The following is a 16,788-nucleotide window of genomic DNA, read 5'->3' as shown; positions in this document are numbered from 1 at the left end:
TACTGGAGTGGGTTGCCATGCCCCTCCTCCAGGGGATCTTCCCGACCCAGGGATCAAACCCAAGTTTCCTGCTTTGGCAGGCAGATTCTTTACCACTGAGCCACCAGGGAAGTTCATGGTGCATACTAGGGGCTATTATTAATCACCTTTGTGTCAGAGACAATGGTTGCTTTATGATATATAGGTGCTCAACTGATGTTTTTATCAATAAGCATATGAATTAATAAACGAATGGAAGTATGTATTAGACATAGTCAGCCGATTTTATTAAGGTGCCAGTACCCTAGCTGGGAAAGGACTTTATAGAGTTGAAATAGCTGGTATCTCTAAGTGATTTATATATTTAAGTGCTTGTTTTGAGCTAACAAAAAAAAGAGGAAAAGCTACCAAACCAAGGACATGTCCTGAAAAGAAATGTATCAGTGGGAGCAGGACTCGTAGGGGAACATTGAATACCCATGTTGAATGCCCACTCTGCCAGGTCCATCCACACAGTAGGTATTAAGATTAGAGCCAGGATATGACAGTGTATCTGTCAGGCCCAAAATACACTGTTTTTCCATGACTCCATTATGCCCCTGATACCTTCAAACATCCCCTAATTTCCTGGGAAGATGATAACAGCTTTTCAAAAGTAGGAGCCCCTGATCCCAAGGTACAGACCTCTTGACTCAGCTCCCCTCTTTCCCAAGCCGTTCGGAAGCACTTACCTATCTGCTGACTCAATCCTTTCCCACATTATGCCTTTCAGGAGCATCACTGCCTTCGTATTAAAATCCTGGGGGACTGCTACTACTGCGTTTCAGGACTTCCTGAGCCCCGCCAGGACCACGCCCACTGCTGTGTTGAAATGGGCCTCAGCATGATCAAAACCATCAGGTAACTTGGGACCGTCTCCCTAATACCGGGCCTTTGGTGGGCTTGATGGAAAAGACCAAAAGCACCCTATCCTTTGTGGTCAATCATGTGTATGTTGCAAGGTGGAGCTCTTTGACTTATTTCATGAAGATTTATGCCCATTAGTTCTCCCATAAAACCAATAAACCTGCTAGTTTCATTGTGTTCTAGTTATACTTCCTTTTCATTATTTGTTCAACAAATTGGTCTTCTGGGGATACAGCAAGGAACATGATGAATATAGTGCTTACCTTCAGGGAGAGATAATGCATAGACAGTTTCAACACAGTACAATATGCTCTGAGATGAATCAAACCAGGGTTGTTGGGGGTGATAGAAAACCAACAGTTTGTGCAATCTGGGGTGCTGGAGAAGACTTTCCAGCGTACAAATGTCTAAGCTGTTACCTGAAGAGTAAGACGTTAGATCCTGGAGGTGGAATGGACAGACAGGAGGATAGATGGCCATGTGCAGAATTTGAGATGTGCTGCCAAGGCAGTTGGTGAGGTCTCGACTGGAATGTGGTGACAGGCAGGCTGCACCCTGGGATCAGCCAGAACCTGCAGGGCCTTCTCAATCATGTTAAGGGGTCGCAGTAGCTCAGCTGGTAAAGAATCTGTCTGCAATGCAGGAAAACCCGGTTCCATTCCTGGGTCAGGAAGATCCACTGGAGAAGGGATAGGCTACCCACTCCAGTATTGTTGGGCTTCTCTGCTGGTTCAGCTGGTGAGGAACTCGCCTGCAATGCTGAAGACCTAGGTTTGATCTCTGGGAAGATCCCTTGTAGAAGGGACCAGCTACCCACACCAGTATTGTGGCCTGGAGAATTAACAAAGAGTCAGACACGACTGAGTAACTTTCACTTTCATTTTATCCTAAGGTCAACAGGAAGGGCAGCCAGGGGTGTCTTTATGGGTGTGTGACAAGTGCTGTTGGCTTTGGTCAGTATATCTGACAAACAGAGATTTAATCAAAGACGGATGAGTTATTGAGGTCAAGGACTTTAGAACTAGACTGTCTGTGGCTGTGTGATAAAAGCTCAGTGTTGTCAAAGCTCCCTTCAAGTTTCCAAAATGTTTGCAGATCCTTCAAGCATCACATCCTCCCACAACCACAGCAAAGGCAGTAGAAAAAGGACCCATGGACAGAAATCTCCATGGCTTGTGCCTCGTGTATTAAGAGAAGAGTATTGTTGAAAAGAGACTGGAAGACTCTCCCTGTGAACTCACACCTTGGTCATATGGTCTACGTGGTATGCATGTGATGCTTGGGAGTGTTAGTCTGGATTAAAGTCAGCAGAGACAGCAACCTGCACCCCCATGCACACCCTCTACTGTAGGCTCAGCTTGCCTGCTGGTTCCCAAGACCAGTCTGGGTACAGGCAGGGGGAACCTCAGGAGCTGGAGGCTCCATCTCTATTACAGTAGAGCCTGGCTGTGACCAACACCATGTGCCTGACCTTTCTACTTGCTGACAGATCCCTGACTTTATTCAGGTTTCAGGCAGAAGTCCGTTGACACTGGGAAAGGCTGGGAAGTCCCCTAATTAAGAAGAGGGCATAGAAACACTTTTCCTAAATACGATCCTGTCCCACTGAAGCAACCCTGGTCATTTGAAGACTGAGACCGACATCACAGTCTGGGAGGGCAGGTGTGCCCCCTGGGCAGGCCTTCAGGGTCCCACCTCTGGAACCAACCCATGACCAGGGCCTGGTCAAAGCAGTGAGGTGCTTTGCCATGAGGTGTATGGTGAGAGGGCTTCCCTGGGCTCAGTAGTAAGGAATCCACCAGCCAGTGTAGGAGATGTGGGTTTGATCCTGGGTGGAGAAGATCTCCTGGAGGAGGAAATGGAAGCCCATGCCAGTATTCTTACCTGAATAATTCCATGGACAGAGCCTGGTGGTCTACAATCCAAAGGGTCGCAAAGAGTTGAACACAACTGAAGCAGTTTAGCACACACGCATATATAATGAAAAACCCCACCCTCACGAACCTTAAGACCGGGTAGGCTGATGGAGAGAGACTGGAGATGTCCGCTCTGCTATTACATCCTCTTCTGCAGAGATACAGATGTTTCTTCCAAGAGGGATAGAGAAAGGAGTCCATCACTTCCCACCAGAGTTCCCTTTGATCAGCCTTTCGTAGATGGGAAAGGCTACTGATGCTTCTCAGCTGTTAATCCAGATGCTTAAGAGTCTTACCCTGAAAACTAGGTTGAATTGTGATCATGTGTTGACTAGTTTCAAGGGAGTCAGTGGGCCCAAACCCAGAAGACCCAGTGTTTCATACCAGCTCTGCAGTTGATGAGGTCTGTGAACTCTACTCTGTCAGTCAATTAGTAGGTCAGTCAACAGATCATTTGTTCAGTTCTACCATGTGTCAGATACTGTGCTAAGTCTTGGAAATACAGTGATGAATGGGTCACTCCGGGGTCCTTCTCTTGTCTATGGCTGCCCAATAGAGATGTTCCTTGGATTGGTTGTCTGAAATGAGAAAGTTGGACTAGACCAGCTCTGAGGCCTCTGCAAGTTTGTAACTTATCAACCATGACTTATCAAAATCAAGTTTAAGTAGCAAAACCTTCCACTGACTTTCTGTCTTTCTCTCTTTCTTTAAATTTGTGTTAAGATTAAATTGATCAATAAAATTAAGAGCCACGGAGTCTTTGTTAAGGCTCGTGGGCCCTTCACTGCTGCGCGTAGGCTTTCTCTGGCTTTTGTGCGCTGGCTTCTCATTGCGGCGGCGTCTCCTGTTGATGAGGATAGGCTGTAGAGCACGCAAGCTACAGTAGTCGTGGCACACAGGGTGGTTGCTCCACTGCATGTGGGATCTTGGTTCCCAAACCAGGGATCTAACCCATGTACCCTGCACTGGCAGGCAGACTCGCAACTACTGGAGCGCCAGGAAAGACCCTACTTAAACATTTTTAAATGATGATCACAATCAAGTTAATGAACACAGCCATCACTTCACATAGTAATCTTTTTATGAGAATGCTTAAAACCTACTCTCAGTGAATTTCAAATATACAATAAGTATTGTTAACTATAGTCATAGTTTGCATTAGAACCTCAGAACCTATTCATCTTATAATGAATATTTTTACCCTTTGGCCAACATTTACCCTGTTCTCTACCTCATCCCTAACTCCTGACAAGTACCTTTCTATTCTGTGTCTATTGGTACAGCTTTAAAAAAAAAAAAAAAACTGTCCACATATAAATGGACTTATCTTTCTCTTTCTGGCTTATTTCACTGAGTATAATACCCTCCACATTCATCCATGTTATTGCAAATGGCAAGATTTTCTTCATTTTTAAACCTGAATAATATTCCAGTGTTTCTGTGTGTGTGTGTCTGTGTCTGTGTGGAGAGAGAGAGAAAGGGAGAAAGAAAGGAAGGATGAAAGGAAAGAAGGGAGAGAGAAGGAAGGAAAAAAAGAAGGAAAGAATATTCCCTTTACCCATTCATTCACAGACTTTCTATAGGAGTTTCTAACCTGAACTTCAGCAAAAGATATGCTGCAGAGATGACATTGCAGAAGAAATGAACATTTATTGTCAAAATGCTTTAAGATTCTCAGAACATTACCATTTATCTTTCTGGAGAGGATCTTATCCCTCCTGACCATTTTAACCAATTTAAAGTGTCCTTTCTGAAGCTTTGGAGTGGGACACTGAGATTTGGAGGAGTTGAAGTGATTCAAGGACTTTCTCTTGTTAGTTTATTAAGTACAGCTTTTACTTCCTTTAGAACAAGACAATTCAGGAGGATGTTTTTTAACTGCATGAGTCAGAGTCTATTAATGCTCAAACAACTCCTTGATTATAATGTGGGTGACTTGAGGTCCAGCATGAATTCTTCCGGTTACCAACAAAGCATGGTGCAGAGAAATAAACACAAGCTCTAGAAGTAGGCAAACGTGAGTTGCAATTGGCTCGGACTTGTAGAGTTTCCACTCCTGTCAAGTATTGCACTCTGAGGGATGACCAGCAGACAATATTTACACCTCCATGTGTGGATAAGAAAATTCCAGTTCTATAGTTTTACCAAAAAGTCAAAAATCTTAACCAAGCACCACTTAGACACAATGCAACTTTGTACTCAGCCCAAAGGCACTTGTTCCAACTGGAAAACTCCAAAGAAGCCGTCAAGTCTGGAACCATACTTAACATTATTTGCATATGTTGTAATGTTGATAAGCCATTTATTGACTGATATCCCCAGGCTTGATGGCCACCCTGTACATTTGTCATCAGAGATGGATCCCTATTGAGGTACTGCCCCTGCCTTGTCAGGGTTTCTCTTTGTACCCCTTTTTGACATTTCCTCAAGGAGTCAGAATCCCAACACCAGTCCCCAGAGTACAGACTGACAATGAGGGGCTGGTGCTCTGATGGTGAGATGGCATCTGGACCCCAGCAGCTTCAGTAGTGTCCATGCTTGGGTGAGATTTATAACTCCTGCACAAATGGCAAACCAACACTCAAAATGGCCCTGGGCCTTTATTCACTGATCACTCCAAATATGTTATAGGGATTCTCCTTCTATCACACACTAGTGGGGACAGAGAGATGGAATCTGGAAAGGTGGGATGAGTTGCTACTCAGAACACCAGAAGGCTTCTCAAGGAAACAGAGTCAAGACTGTCAGAAGTAAAACCGTAAGGGAACAGTTTCCCCATCTATGTTATCTCCACAGTGGTCTTTTTCACTGAGATCCAAAGTTTTTTTCCTAAAAGCAAAGTCATGGGTCTTCCCTGGTGGCCCAGTGGTAAAGAATCCATCTCGCAACTCATGGGACGTGGGTTTGATCCCTGGTCTGGGAAGATACCGCGTGCCTTGGGGCAACTTAGCCTGGGTGGCACCACTAAGACCCAGTGCAGCCAAATAAATTTTGAGTACCTTTAAAAACCACAAGGCTATGAAGGAGGTTACCCTGGTAGTTAAGAATGACAGAAACCACATATGTGCATATCTGTGTGCACATGTATATATGCTTATGTATGCAACCCACTCCAGTACTCTTGACCGGAAAATTCCATGGATGCAGGAGCCTGGTAGACTACAGTCCATGGGTTACAAAGAGTCGGACACAACTGAGCAACTTCACTTTCTTTCATGTGTATTGTATATATGTACATGTGTGCTGTGTATTCATATGTGGCATGTATATGTGTGTATGTATGTGTATACGTATGGTGTGTATGTGTGCATGTGTCTTTGTGAGATATGCGAATATGCATGAGTATGTGTGCACTTCTGTGTCTATACATGTGTGTTCATGGGTATGTTTGTGCATATGTGTGTGTGTGTGTGTGTGTGAAGGATTTGAAGCAGGCTCCCTGGTCACTATAATTCTAAATTCAGTCCGTGGAGTTAGTGCACAGATAGTTGGTGACCTTTCGAGATACACCAGGTTTTATCCCGCAGGCAATGGGAAGTCTCTGACACTTGAAGTGGGGAAGTGTCATGTTCCGATCGGCGCTTGAGGAGGGTAACCATGGAGATGGGCAACTCTCTCCAGTTGACTCTGGATGAGAGAAAACAGAGGCCAAGGGGAAGGAAACTGGTTGGGAGATATTTTTATAACAGTACAGGGAAGAGGAGTGAAGACCTTAAATAGAGCAGTAGTGAAATAGGAAAGGGTTGTAATCCTCCAAAGCTGAGACCCCAATAGACCCTCAAGACACCAAATGTGACCTAGAAGTTTAAATCAAATTTTATCATTATAGTAAACGTCCCTTGTTGATTGATAATACTGTAAGCATTTGGACAGGGTTCTAGGCTTCCCTGGTGGCTCAGACGGTAAAGAATCTGCCAGCAATGAGGGAGACTTGAGTTCGATCCTGGGTTGGGAAGATCCCCTGGAGAAGGGCATGGTAACCCACTCCAGTATTCTTGCCTGGAGAATCCCCATGGGCAGAGGAGCCTGGCGGGCTGCAGTCCAAGGGGTCACAAAGAGTCGGGCACATTTAAGTGACTAAGCATGCACACACCACCTTATTAGAGTTTCTTGCTGGATGTGATCACAGCAATGATTCCCTGGAAGAGTGACTATGGCACCATGAGATGACTTCTAGGGAACACACTTCATCCTGAACTGCAGTCAGAAGACGTAATATGGTTCCTGCTTCTTCACTTCTCAAAGCCTACATGACCTCTTCTGTGAAATGGGAATCATAAGAGCCCTAACTCAGAGTGTTCTTTTGAAAATTTAAATACATAGCATGCATTTATCACCAGAAAATGTGTTTTTTTAATAGAATCTTACAATCAGGGCTGAGTTTGGACACTGGAAAATTGGACTCAGTTAAGTTACAGAAATCTATTCATTTTTTTAGGTCTTCCAGTCTAATAAAATAATAATAACAATAAGGTTTAATGAACACCTACTCTGTGCCATGAACTAAGTGTTTTACATGTCTTCACTCATTTAGTCCATATAGCAGTTCTAGGAGTTAGGCAGGGCTGAGAGCAAAATATTGAACAACTAGTGATACTATGATCTCTGAAGAAGATTTAGCTTCAGAATCAGGGATCAGGCTTGATCACTCAAGAGCTTTTGTGATGTAGAGTTTTATTAAAGTATAAATAGGGACAGAGAAAGCTTCTGACACAGACATCAGAAGGGAGAGTGGAGAGTGCCCCCCTCACTAGTCTAGCAAGGGAATTATATACTTTTTTAATTAGTTATTACAATAAATCAAAAGAATGTCTCAAGGTTGTGAAAGTTTTACCAGACCCACTCCCACAATTTACATTTTAAGATAACAGGATTCAGTTCAGTTGCTCAGTTGTTTCCGACTCTTTGCAACCCCATGAATTGCAGTATGCCAGGCCTCTCTGTCTATCACCAGCTCCCGGAGTTCACCCAAACTCATGTGCATCGAGTTGGTGATGCCATCCAGCCATCTCATCCTCTGTCGTCCCCTTCTTCTCCTGCTCCAATCCCTCCCAGCATCAGGGTCTTTTCCAATGAGTCAGCTCTTCGCATCAGGTGGCCGTAGTATTGGAGTTTCAGCCTCAGCATCAGTCCTTCCAATGAACACCCAGGACTGATCTCCTTTAGGATGGACTGGTTGGATCTCCTTGCAGTCCAAGGGACTCTCAAGAGTCTTCTCCAACACCACAGTTCAAAAGCATCAATTCTTTGGCACTTAGCTCTCTTCACAGTCCAACTCTCACATCCATACATGACCACTGGAAAAACCATAGCCTTGACTAGATGGACCTTAGTCGGCAAAGTAATGTCTCTGCTTTTGAATATGCTATCTAGGTTGGTCATAACTTTCCTTCCAAGGAGTAAGCATCTTTTAGAATTTGCCAATAGAAACATTTTACCAGACGGACTCCCATAATATACATTCTAAGATATCAGGATTAGTCAGAAGGTTTGCAGGAAGGAGAAACTGTCCTCAAGCAGGAGACATTGTTGTTATATAATCCTTGAAAGTGAAGTGATGTTGCTCAGTCGTGTCTGACTCTTTGCGACGCCATGGACTGTAGCACACCAGGTTCCACCGCCCATGGGATTTTCCAGGCAAGAATACTGGAGTGGGTTTCCATTTCCTTCTCCAGGAGATCTTTCCAACCCAGGGATTGAACCTGGGTCTCCTGCACTGTAGGCAGACGCTTTACCACCTGAGCCACCAGGGAAGTCCCCATATAATCCTTGGTAAGGAGTTTAAACTGAGTTGTTTGTAGTGTAATCATCAGTTCCAGGATTAAAGAAAGAAATGTTTTAGGTGACTAGTCGTAGTAGTAATTTAGTCGCTAAGTCGTGTCCAACTCTTGCGACCCCATGGACTATAACCTGCCAGGCTCCTCTGTCCATGGGGTTCTCCAGGCGTGAATTCTGGAGTAGGTGGCCATTTCCTTCTCCAGGGGATCTTCCCAGCCCAGGAACTGAACCTGGGTCTCTGGTACTGCAGGCAGATTCTTTACCGACTGAGCTATAATGGAAGCCCTAGGTGACTAATACTAAGGAATGTAGGGGGGAAAGGGCGTTTGTCCTTTCCACCTCCTTGAGAATTCCAGACCCCTATCTCCTCCTTGAGAGTCCCAGATCCGCCGCCCCCCCCCCCCGCCCCGCCCCACAACCACCTCTCCTCCTCAGAGACCCTGGACTTCCTATCAGCCTGCCTAGGAATTGACTCTCTCACTAGTATGGCTACAACATGGACTAATCAGAATCAGCCAGGGAGGTCCATCGGGGTGGATGTTAACCGTAAACAACTGCGGTTCATGTTTACCATAAACAACCATACAGCTGTGTGGTTGCATCCTGACTCACCTCTGTATTAGGCTCCTACTTCACCCACGAGGAAACTGGAGCTTATAGGGTTCATGCAGTTGCCCACACCCACAGAGCTGGTCAGGAGCTCAACAAGGGCACCAGTCTAGAACCATCTGCCCTCAAAACCATTGGTCTTAACCATGACAGCATGATTACTCTCTTCTCTAGATTTCTGGAGTTCTTTCTGATGACTGCAATCTGCTATTGACACCCAAAGGGTCGAAGGGTAGCCTAGGAAGTCTCACATACATCCTTAATAAATTATCAGAACTGACACTGAGTGGGAAGAGAAGTCAGTAAACCTCTGACAATCACAAGATTGTACGCCTTCATCAAACCTCTTAGTAAATGTATTCCATTAGAAAAAATAGTTTATTTTAGAAACATGATATTAGCTGGGTGAATGGCAAAAAAAGAAAAAAGGTGATTGAATGTAGCTTTATTTCTAATGAAGCATTTAATAGCATCTCATGGATGTCTGTTCATAAAGTTAAATTAATTAAAATAGGCTTAGATAATAGTTCCATTAAGTAGATTGAAAAGTGGTTCCAGGTGGCACTTCTTCACACACCCTGGCTCTATTTCTGGGGAGGCTTGATAGCTTATAAGACGCTAGAGCCGAAGGTGGGCTCTGTAATATGCAATATCTTTATTAACGGTCTGCAAAGGCTCCCTTGATGAAACTTAATGAAAACTGCAGAGCCTGATCTTTTCATTGCAGTTGCTAAAAAGACATGGAATGACACCAGAATGCCAAGCAGAAACTGGCTTGTCCCCAACGGTTAACTGGAGCAAAGGTCTTAATCCTTGTGGTGGGGGTGTCCTGCCAAGCAGCATGGCAGGATGAGGAATGAAAATCAGGATTTGTTTTTCTTCCCTTAAGAGGCAGGAGTGCCCAAGCCTAGTGCATGCCTCTGGGCATCTCTTCGTTCTCCTTTCTCCCTCTTGAATTTCTTTTTTGCTCTTTCTATCTCTCCCTTTCTCCCTTGTCTCTCTCTTTATATATAAATCTTTCTTTCCTTTCCAAACCCCTTTCTTACCTTGATCTGAAAAGTCATTGACTACAGCATCCACAAAGCTGTAGTTCTCTTTAAAATGCAACGGAGTTGTCTGTAATGCATGAGCAAGGGTTCTTTTCACAAAATTATTTACAATGGTAAAGATCAAATCTATCTAGTAGCAATAGTTCATTAAGCTAATATTGATTGAATGCTTACCATGTGCCAGACACCATACTAAATAACCTTCCTGACTCACCTCGCCTGATAGTGACCACAGTCCTGTGAGGTGAAGAAGCTACTGTCTCTTTCCTCAATTGTCAGAGGAGGAAAATAGCACTCTGATTGGATAAATAACTTCCTGTCAATGACGCACAGCCTATTAGTGGCAGGGCAAAGACCCTGAGGCATATTCATCTGAATCCCTAAATGTCCAAAGTCAGGGAAATGGTTAGATAAATTTTTGCATATTACAAAACAGGGAAATGAGGAACCGTTAGTTGCCATGGTTTGTGTTAGTATTCAATGGCATAGAAAAGTGCTTGTGAGTTTAAAGAAATATGCATTGTAGAGTACACACACACACACACACACACATGTTCACACACTCATCATTTAGGGCAACCTTAGTTTTTTATATCTATTTTTACAGAGAGAGAAAGACATACAGCTCAGTGTGGGAAATGAGTGGCTGGATCTTTTCTCTTGCTTTTCTCTCATGGGGTTCACACTGTTTTTGACCAGGAACCTTCCCACTCCCAAAAGCAGGAGGGTGACGTTGAATGGACTACAAGCAGCGGCCAGGTGTCCATGGAGCTCTCAGCCTGCAGTTTGGTGTTCTGAGGGCCAATCAAGACCTATCACTTCCTAACCTTGAGCACTTCCTAACCTCTCTCCATGCCAGGGTTCTTAGCTGCAAAATGGGGGGGAAACATCCTAATTCAAGTTCGATAAAGACAGGAACAGATTTTCTGGTTTGGCTATTTGATTCCCTGCTTATATCTGCCGAGGTATTCAAGAAATGCTTGTTGGATGAATGAATGAGATAAATGGATAAGATATGTCGTATCGGGTGGTCGTGAGAATGAAGGGAGATCATGAAGTCAACACAGAACATGAGGTCAACACAGAAGAGATATTGAATATGTTTTAACTCTCTTGGAGCCTCAGTTTCCTCATCTGTAAAATGGAAGTTTGTAATCCTGATAGGTATCTACCTATCAGAACTGTTGTGGACATCATATGAAGTATTTTATGAGACTGCAACGTCCATGCTAGGATAAGACATGACAGTTTTTCAACTTTTTAGAAGCAGATGAGCTGCAAGTTTTATAAGGCAAGCTGACTCCAGCGCCCAGTAAAGGCTGTGGAATAGATCGTGGTTGAAGGCAAAGTCGGGCTCCACGCCCAGCGTGCTAACAGCCCCCACCCTGACATCGAGTGACTCCTGGGCTACCTTCCATGAACTCAGAAATCTACAGAAGGGAGCTTGTCATAGGTCTGCTGACTTTGGGAATTAATCAGCAGAGACTGTGTCGTCCCTCTACTGGGCAGAGCCAGATTAAACCCCAGTGGTTCGTGGACCGTTGAGGATGGCTTCTTTCTCAAAGTAAACCATTCCAGGCAGTAGAGGTGGACCCCTGGATTTAGACTCGCACCCCTGGGGAGAAATCCCAGCTATTCCACTGCTGTATGTGTGACCAAAAAAAGGAATTTATTGGAACTCAGTTTCCTCAGTTGTAAAATGGCGCTGGTAATGGTACACAGAGTTATTGTAAATATAAACCTTGACACTTGCGCAGAACACCCGGCCCAGTGGCTGCAATTGGCTTCCATAACTAACTCCCATGCTCTTCCTTTTTTTCCCAGCATTTCAACTGAAAGAACATTTCTAAGGTTCTCCGTCTTTTACCATACACCAAGCACTCTTCTTTAACCGTTCAGTTACAGGAAATAACATCATTGCTTTTTACTGGTTAACTGTTGCATTATGGGTACCCCTGCTTTCTCTAGAGCTACAAAAAAAAATTGTAATAACTATTAAGTGGAGTCTTCATTTCAAAGAAATCTTAGATAGAAGCCCTCCATGAAAACACATGAGAGCAAAGCTGCTTGAATTGAAGGGGGAAGATGTGGAGATTCTCCCCACTCTCCAACTGGCAGGCCCAAAGGCACCTCCACAGTTCCCCTGGGACTCTAAGAAGCAGCCAAAGGCTACAGAGAAAGAAAGGTTTTGTCCATGAATTCAATAAGTACATCTGAGCACTATGTGCTAGTGGTTAAGAATCTGCCTGCCGATGTAGGAGACGTGAAACACGGTTTCAGTCCCTTGGTCGAGAAGATCCCTGCAGGAGGAAACAGCAGCCCACTCCAGTATTCTTGTCTGGAGAAGCTCATGGACAGAGGGCTGTAGCGCTGGCGGGCTACAGTCCATGGGGTCTCAAAGAGTCGGACACAACTGAGCGTCTGAGCACACAGCACACCTACGTGCTAAGTACTGGGCAGGTGGAAATGAAAGATGGTACCCCTGCCCTCCAGAAGCTCAGAGTTTATGGAGAAGAAAGGGAAGGTAACATGCTTATAAGGTGAGCAATCTATAGGCATTTTTTTCTTTATTTGCGGTGATGAAGCACAGCAAAGCATCTGTGTGGCTTTATTTTGGAAAAATTAAACAGGATTTGTAATTCAGAGCAGAATTCTATCCATTTTAATTTCAGGAATACACAGAGCACCCCTTTAAGAACTGGGCTTGAAACACATGGTATGTGTTTGTAGTTCTATGCAACCGCTGGGCAGCCTTTCTAAAGAGGATCACTGTCTGTAAATTATTCATTACTTTGCCATAATTTCATTCTTATCTTTTATTAAGTCAAATCCCAGACACAACAAAAAGAAAACGCAGTGTAGCAACCATGTTTGTCTTCTTATGATTTTTGTTTTGTAGAAGAAAATAAAAAATCTAAATGTCTTTTCATTAAGATGTTCCAGTGCATTCCCTGGATAATGTTAATTGCCCAGTGGCATTAGCACAGAGTGCTGTTTAATAGACCCTCACAATTAGTTGGCAAAGTGCTTTAACATCCATTATCTCCTCTGGGGCTCACAGAGGCTCTGTAAGTGAAACAATCAGCTAGAGTTTTATTTTATGACCGTTGAAACTCTGGGTTGGATCTAGCTATTTGCCCAGACTCACATAACACATACAGTATCTACGTTGTGAAGTGCATGAGGTTTAAAAAACAACAGCCCCAGTTTAGTCTTAGAATCCTGCTTTTCAGCTGTGTGGCCACAAGAAAATCCTTCTACTTTCCTGTAGTTCCTCATGGGCTTCCCAGGTGGCTCAGTGGTAAAGAATCCACCTGTCAATGCAGGGGACACGGGTTCAATGCCTGGCTCGGGAAGATCCCCTGGAGGAGGAAATGGCAACCCACTTCAGTATTCTTACCCAAGAAATCCCATGGGCAGAGGAGCCTGGTGGGCTACAGTTTATGGGGTCGCAAAGAATCAGACACAATTCAGTGACTTAACAACAGTTCCTTCAAATGTGATAAGCATCCAAGTCGTCTGTAGTATGTTCCAGACACTCTTCTCAGCTCTCTATGTGTGTTTATTCAATTAATTCTGACAATGCTACTATCATTCCCATTTTAGGTAGATGTTGGGTAATTTGCCTAAGATAGTGCAGCTAGTAAGGGGCAGAGCAAGACATAAACTCAGGTAGTCTGACACCAGAGTCTGTATTACTCCCTCCACTACAGTGATGCTCATATCATGAGGAGGATGTAGATTGGAGGTGATGACTGTACCCTTCAGGATAGTGCCAAGTAGGCTGACATGACAGACATCCCCCCAAAGCTCAATGGCTTAACTCAACAAAGGTTCACTTTTCATTCACATTTTCTGTCCATTGTGAACTGGCTGAGGCAATGGCAGGGAACCACTATTTAAGAACCCTAGTTAAGAAGGCTTCATCACCAGGTGTCCTTGACTGATGGTGGGAACAGAGAGAAAATGTGGTTGATCAGTCTTTTAAAGCTTCTTCCTCCCCAATATGTATTTTCTTGGCCTCGCGGCAAGGCATGTGGGATCTTGATTCTTCAAACAGGGATCCAACCGATGCTCCCTGCACTGCAGCTCTGAGTCTTAACTGCTGGACCACCAGAGAAGTCCCTCTGCTCACATTGTATTGGCTAAAAATAACATGAAATATGCAGGAAAACACAGTCCTGGTATGTGTTTGAATATTGTGGTGTATAAGACATAGTAGACCACACCGAAGACCTCCCCCACTGACGCATCTCGCAGAAACTCATTGAGAAAGCATCAGAAGCTGAAACGCTCCTCCTAAGTGCTAGATGCTGCTTGTCCTCTTGCTGTATTGAGTTTTTCAAATGGCCTTAAATGTTTTCATTATCGGTGGATGAAGGCTGTGTGTATATATGTATACACATGCAGTTTTTAACTTAAAGTTAAAACAATGGCCCAGAAACGAGAGTCCTCACCAGGAATAAAACTTGCCTCATCCTTTAGCTACAAGCATTCTTTCTAATGTCTATGGCTGCCTTCTTAACATCTAATTTATTTCTAGATTCTCAACCCACTTCCACTTTACTCTCTTGTCTAAATAAGTGTATTATCTTATAACTTGTTGAAGTGAAGTGAAGTGAAGGTCACTCAGTTGTATCCGACTCTTTGCAGCCCCATGGACTGTAGCCTGCCAGGCTCCTCTGTCCATGGAATTCTCCAGGCCAGAATACTCGAGTGGGTAGCTATTCTGTTCTCCAAGGGATCTTCACAACACAAGGACTGTACCCAAGTCTCCCGCATTGCAAGCGGATTCTTTACTGTCTTAGCCAAACTTGTTAAAAACAGAGAATACAGCTTGTATATAGAATCATTCATTTATTCTTTAAAGAAAAAAAACAAAACTATATGTGAGGCATGATGCTCCAGGCTGTACGAGATACAAGAATTATTCAGACAGGAATACTGCTTTCAAGAAGTTTATATGTAGCAATGTGAAACATGGGGACTGCCCTGACTGTCCAATGGTTAAGACTTGTTGCTTCCACCGCAGGGGGCATGGGTTTGATTCCTCGTCAGGAAATTTTAAAAAAGAGAAAGAAATGTGAGAACATGAATAGTGAGTATGGATACCCATCCATTCACCCATCCATTTTTCCATCTAGTAAACATCCATTAAGTGTGGGCCACGTTCCAAACCCAGTACCATGTTAAGAGGGGTGGGTGGCAATTGAACCATGCAAAGTCTATACCACCAATGTTTAGAATCCAGTAGAGGGAAGAGACGGAGAAGGCAATGGCACCCCACTCCAGTACTCTTGCCTGGAAAATCCCATGGATGGAGGAGCCTTGTAGGCTGCAGTCCATGGGGTCGCTAAGAGTTGGATACGACTGAGCGACTTCACTTTCACTTTTCACTTTCATGCATTGGAGAAGGAAATGGCAACCCACTCCAGTGTTCTTGCCTGGAGGATCCCAGGGATGGGGGAGCCTGGTGGGCTGCCGTCTATGGGGTCGCACAGAGTCGGACACGACTGAAGTGACTTAGCAGAGGGAAGAGATGATTACAATACAGCATCCCAGTTATTGTTCACATGGGATGCAGTACAAACACTGGGGAAAGCACATAATCCAGACATCACCTGAAGGGAGGGAATGGACATTCCAGACTGGGAGAGGAGGGCCCAGGCTTCAGGCAGTGACTTTGCAGTTTGGACGTCTGGAGTCTGATGTATGCTTGAGAAATGAGGCTGATAATTGAGATGCACGTAGCTCATGAAGGATTTTATGTGCCAGGCCAGGAATTTTCCATTTTATCTCACAGGCCAGTGATTTCTGAATATTTTGATCCCCTATCTCTATCAAAAGTGATCATAATAATCTAGAAATTATATTATTGTCCATTCTATCATTATATTCATACATTTAAAAGCACATACTATAAAATGCACATGAGAGATGGATTGTAAATGATACTGGTGAAATAAACAATACTTTCAAATATTTAAAATTCACTGATAGTGCAAAAATCTTTCAGCTGTCATCATTTTTTGGTGAGAGCAGTGGGTTTGAGCATAACTGATTTTTTTTCATCTTAATAGTTTATGATACAGAAATGCAAGAATTGGGTTTCAAATTCAGTTTATTTCTGTGTTTGGCTCCATCAGAGAGAAATAAACATCTTATAAAGACAGGCAGATCCTGGAGGTGTATTTGCACCCTTGGTTGTGTTTTCTAAGTCATTTGTGACAAAGCCTTATACAAGGTTTGCCATACATTTTCCTTTTTGAAAAATATTTACTTATTTGGCTGCTCTGGGTTTTAGTTGCAGCATGCAGGTCTTAGTTGTGGCACGTAGGATACAGTTCCCTGACCAGGGCCCAAACCCAGGTCCCCTGCATTGGCAGCATGGAGTTGTAGCCGCTAGACCACCAGGGAAGTTCCCAACCTTACTTTTTTTCTCTGATGTTTGTGAGTTATTCATACAAACTCATTATAAGGCAATAGGTTTTTTATATTTTTTTAACAAACGGGTTCAAAGTCTACCATAATTCTGTACTTGGAAAATTATA

General features: G+C 43.8%; 1 protein-coding gene across 2 annotated transcripts in view; it reads left to right on the top strand.

Moving 5' to 3' along the window:
• ADCY8 (adenylate cyclase 8) overlaps positions 1-16,788 on the top strand; it is a 235,353-nt gene that overhangs the window by 103,718 nt on the left and 114,847 nt on the right. For both annotated transcript variants that reach the window (XM_018058572.1, XM_018058573.1), the window contains exon 5: positions 752-879. In XM_018058572.1, coding sequence (XP_017914061.1) covers positions 752-879 — 128 coding nt within the window. The remainder of the gene's footprint in view (positions 1-751; positions 880-16,788) is intronic.

This window comes from Capra hircus, chromosome 14, assembly GCF_001704415.2.
Source record: "Capra hircus breed San Clemente chromosome 14, ASM170441v1, whole genome shotgun sequence".
NCBI lineage: Eukaryota > Metazoa > Chordata > Mammalia > Artiodactyla > Bovidae > Capra > Capra hircus.
The sequence above is the reverse complement of the archived record's forward strand: the minus strand, read 5'-3'. Positions and strand labels throughout refer to the sequence as shown.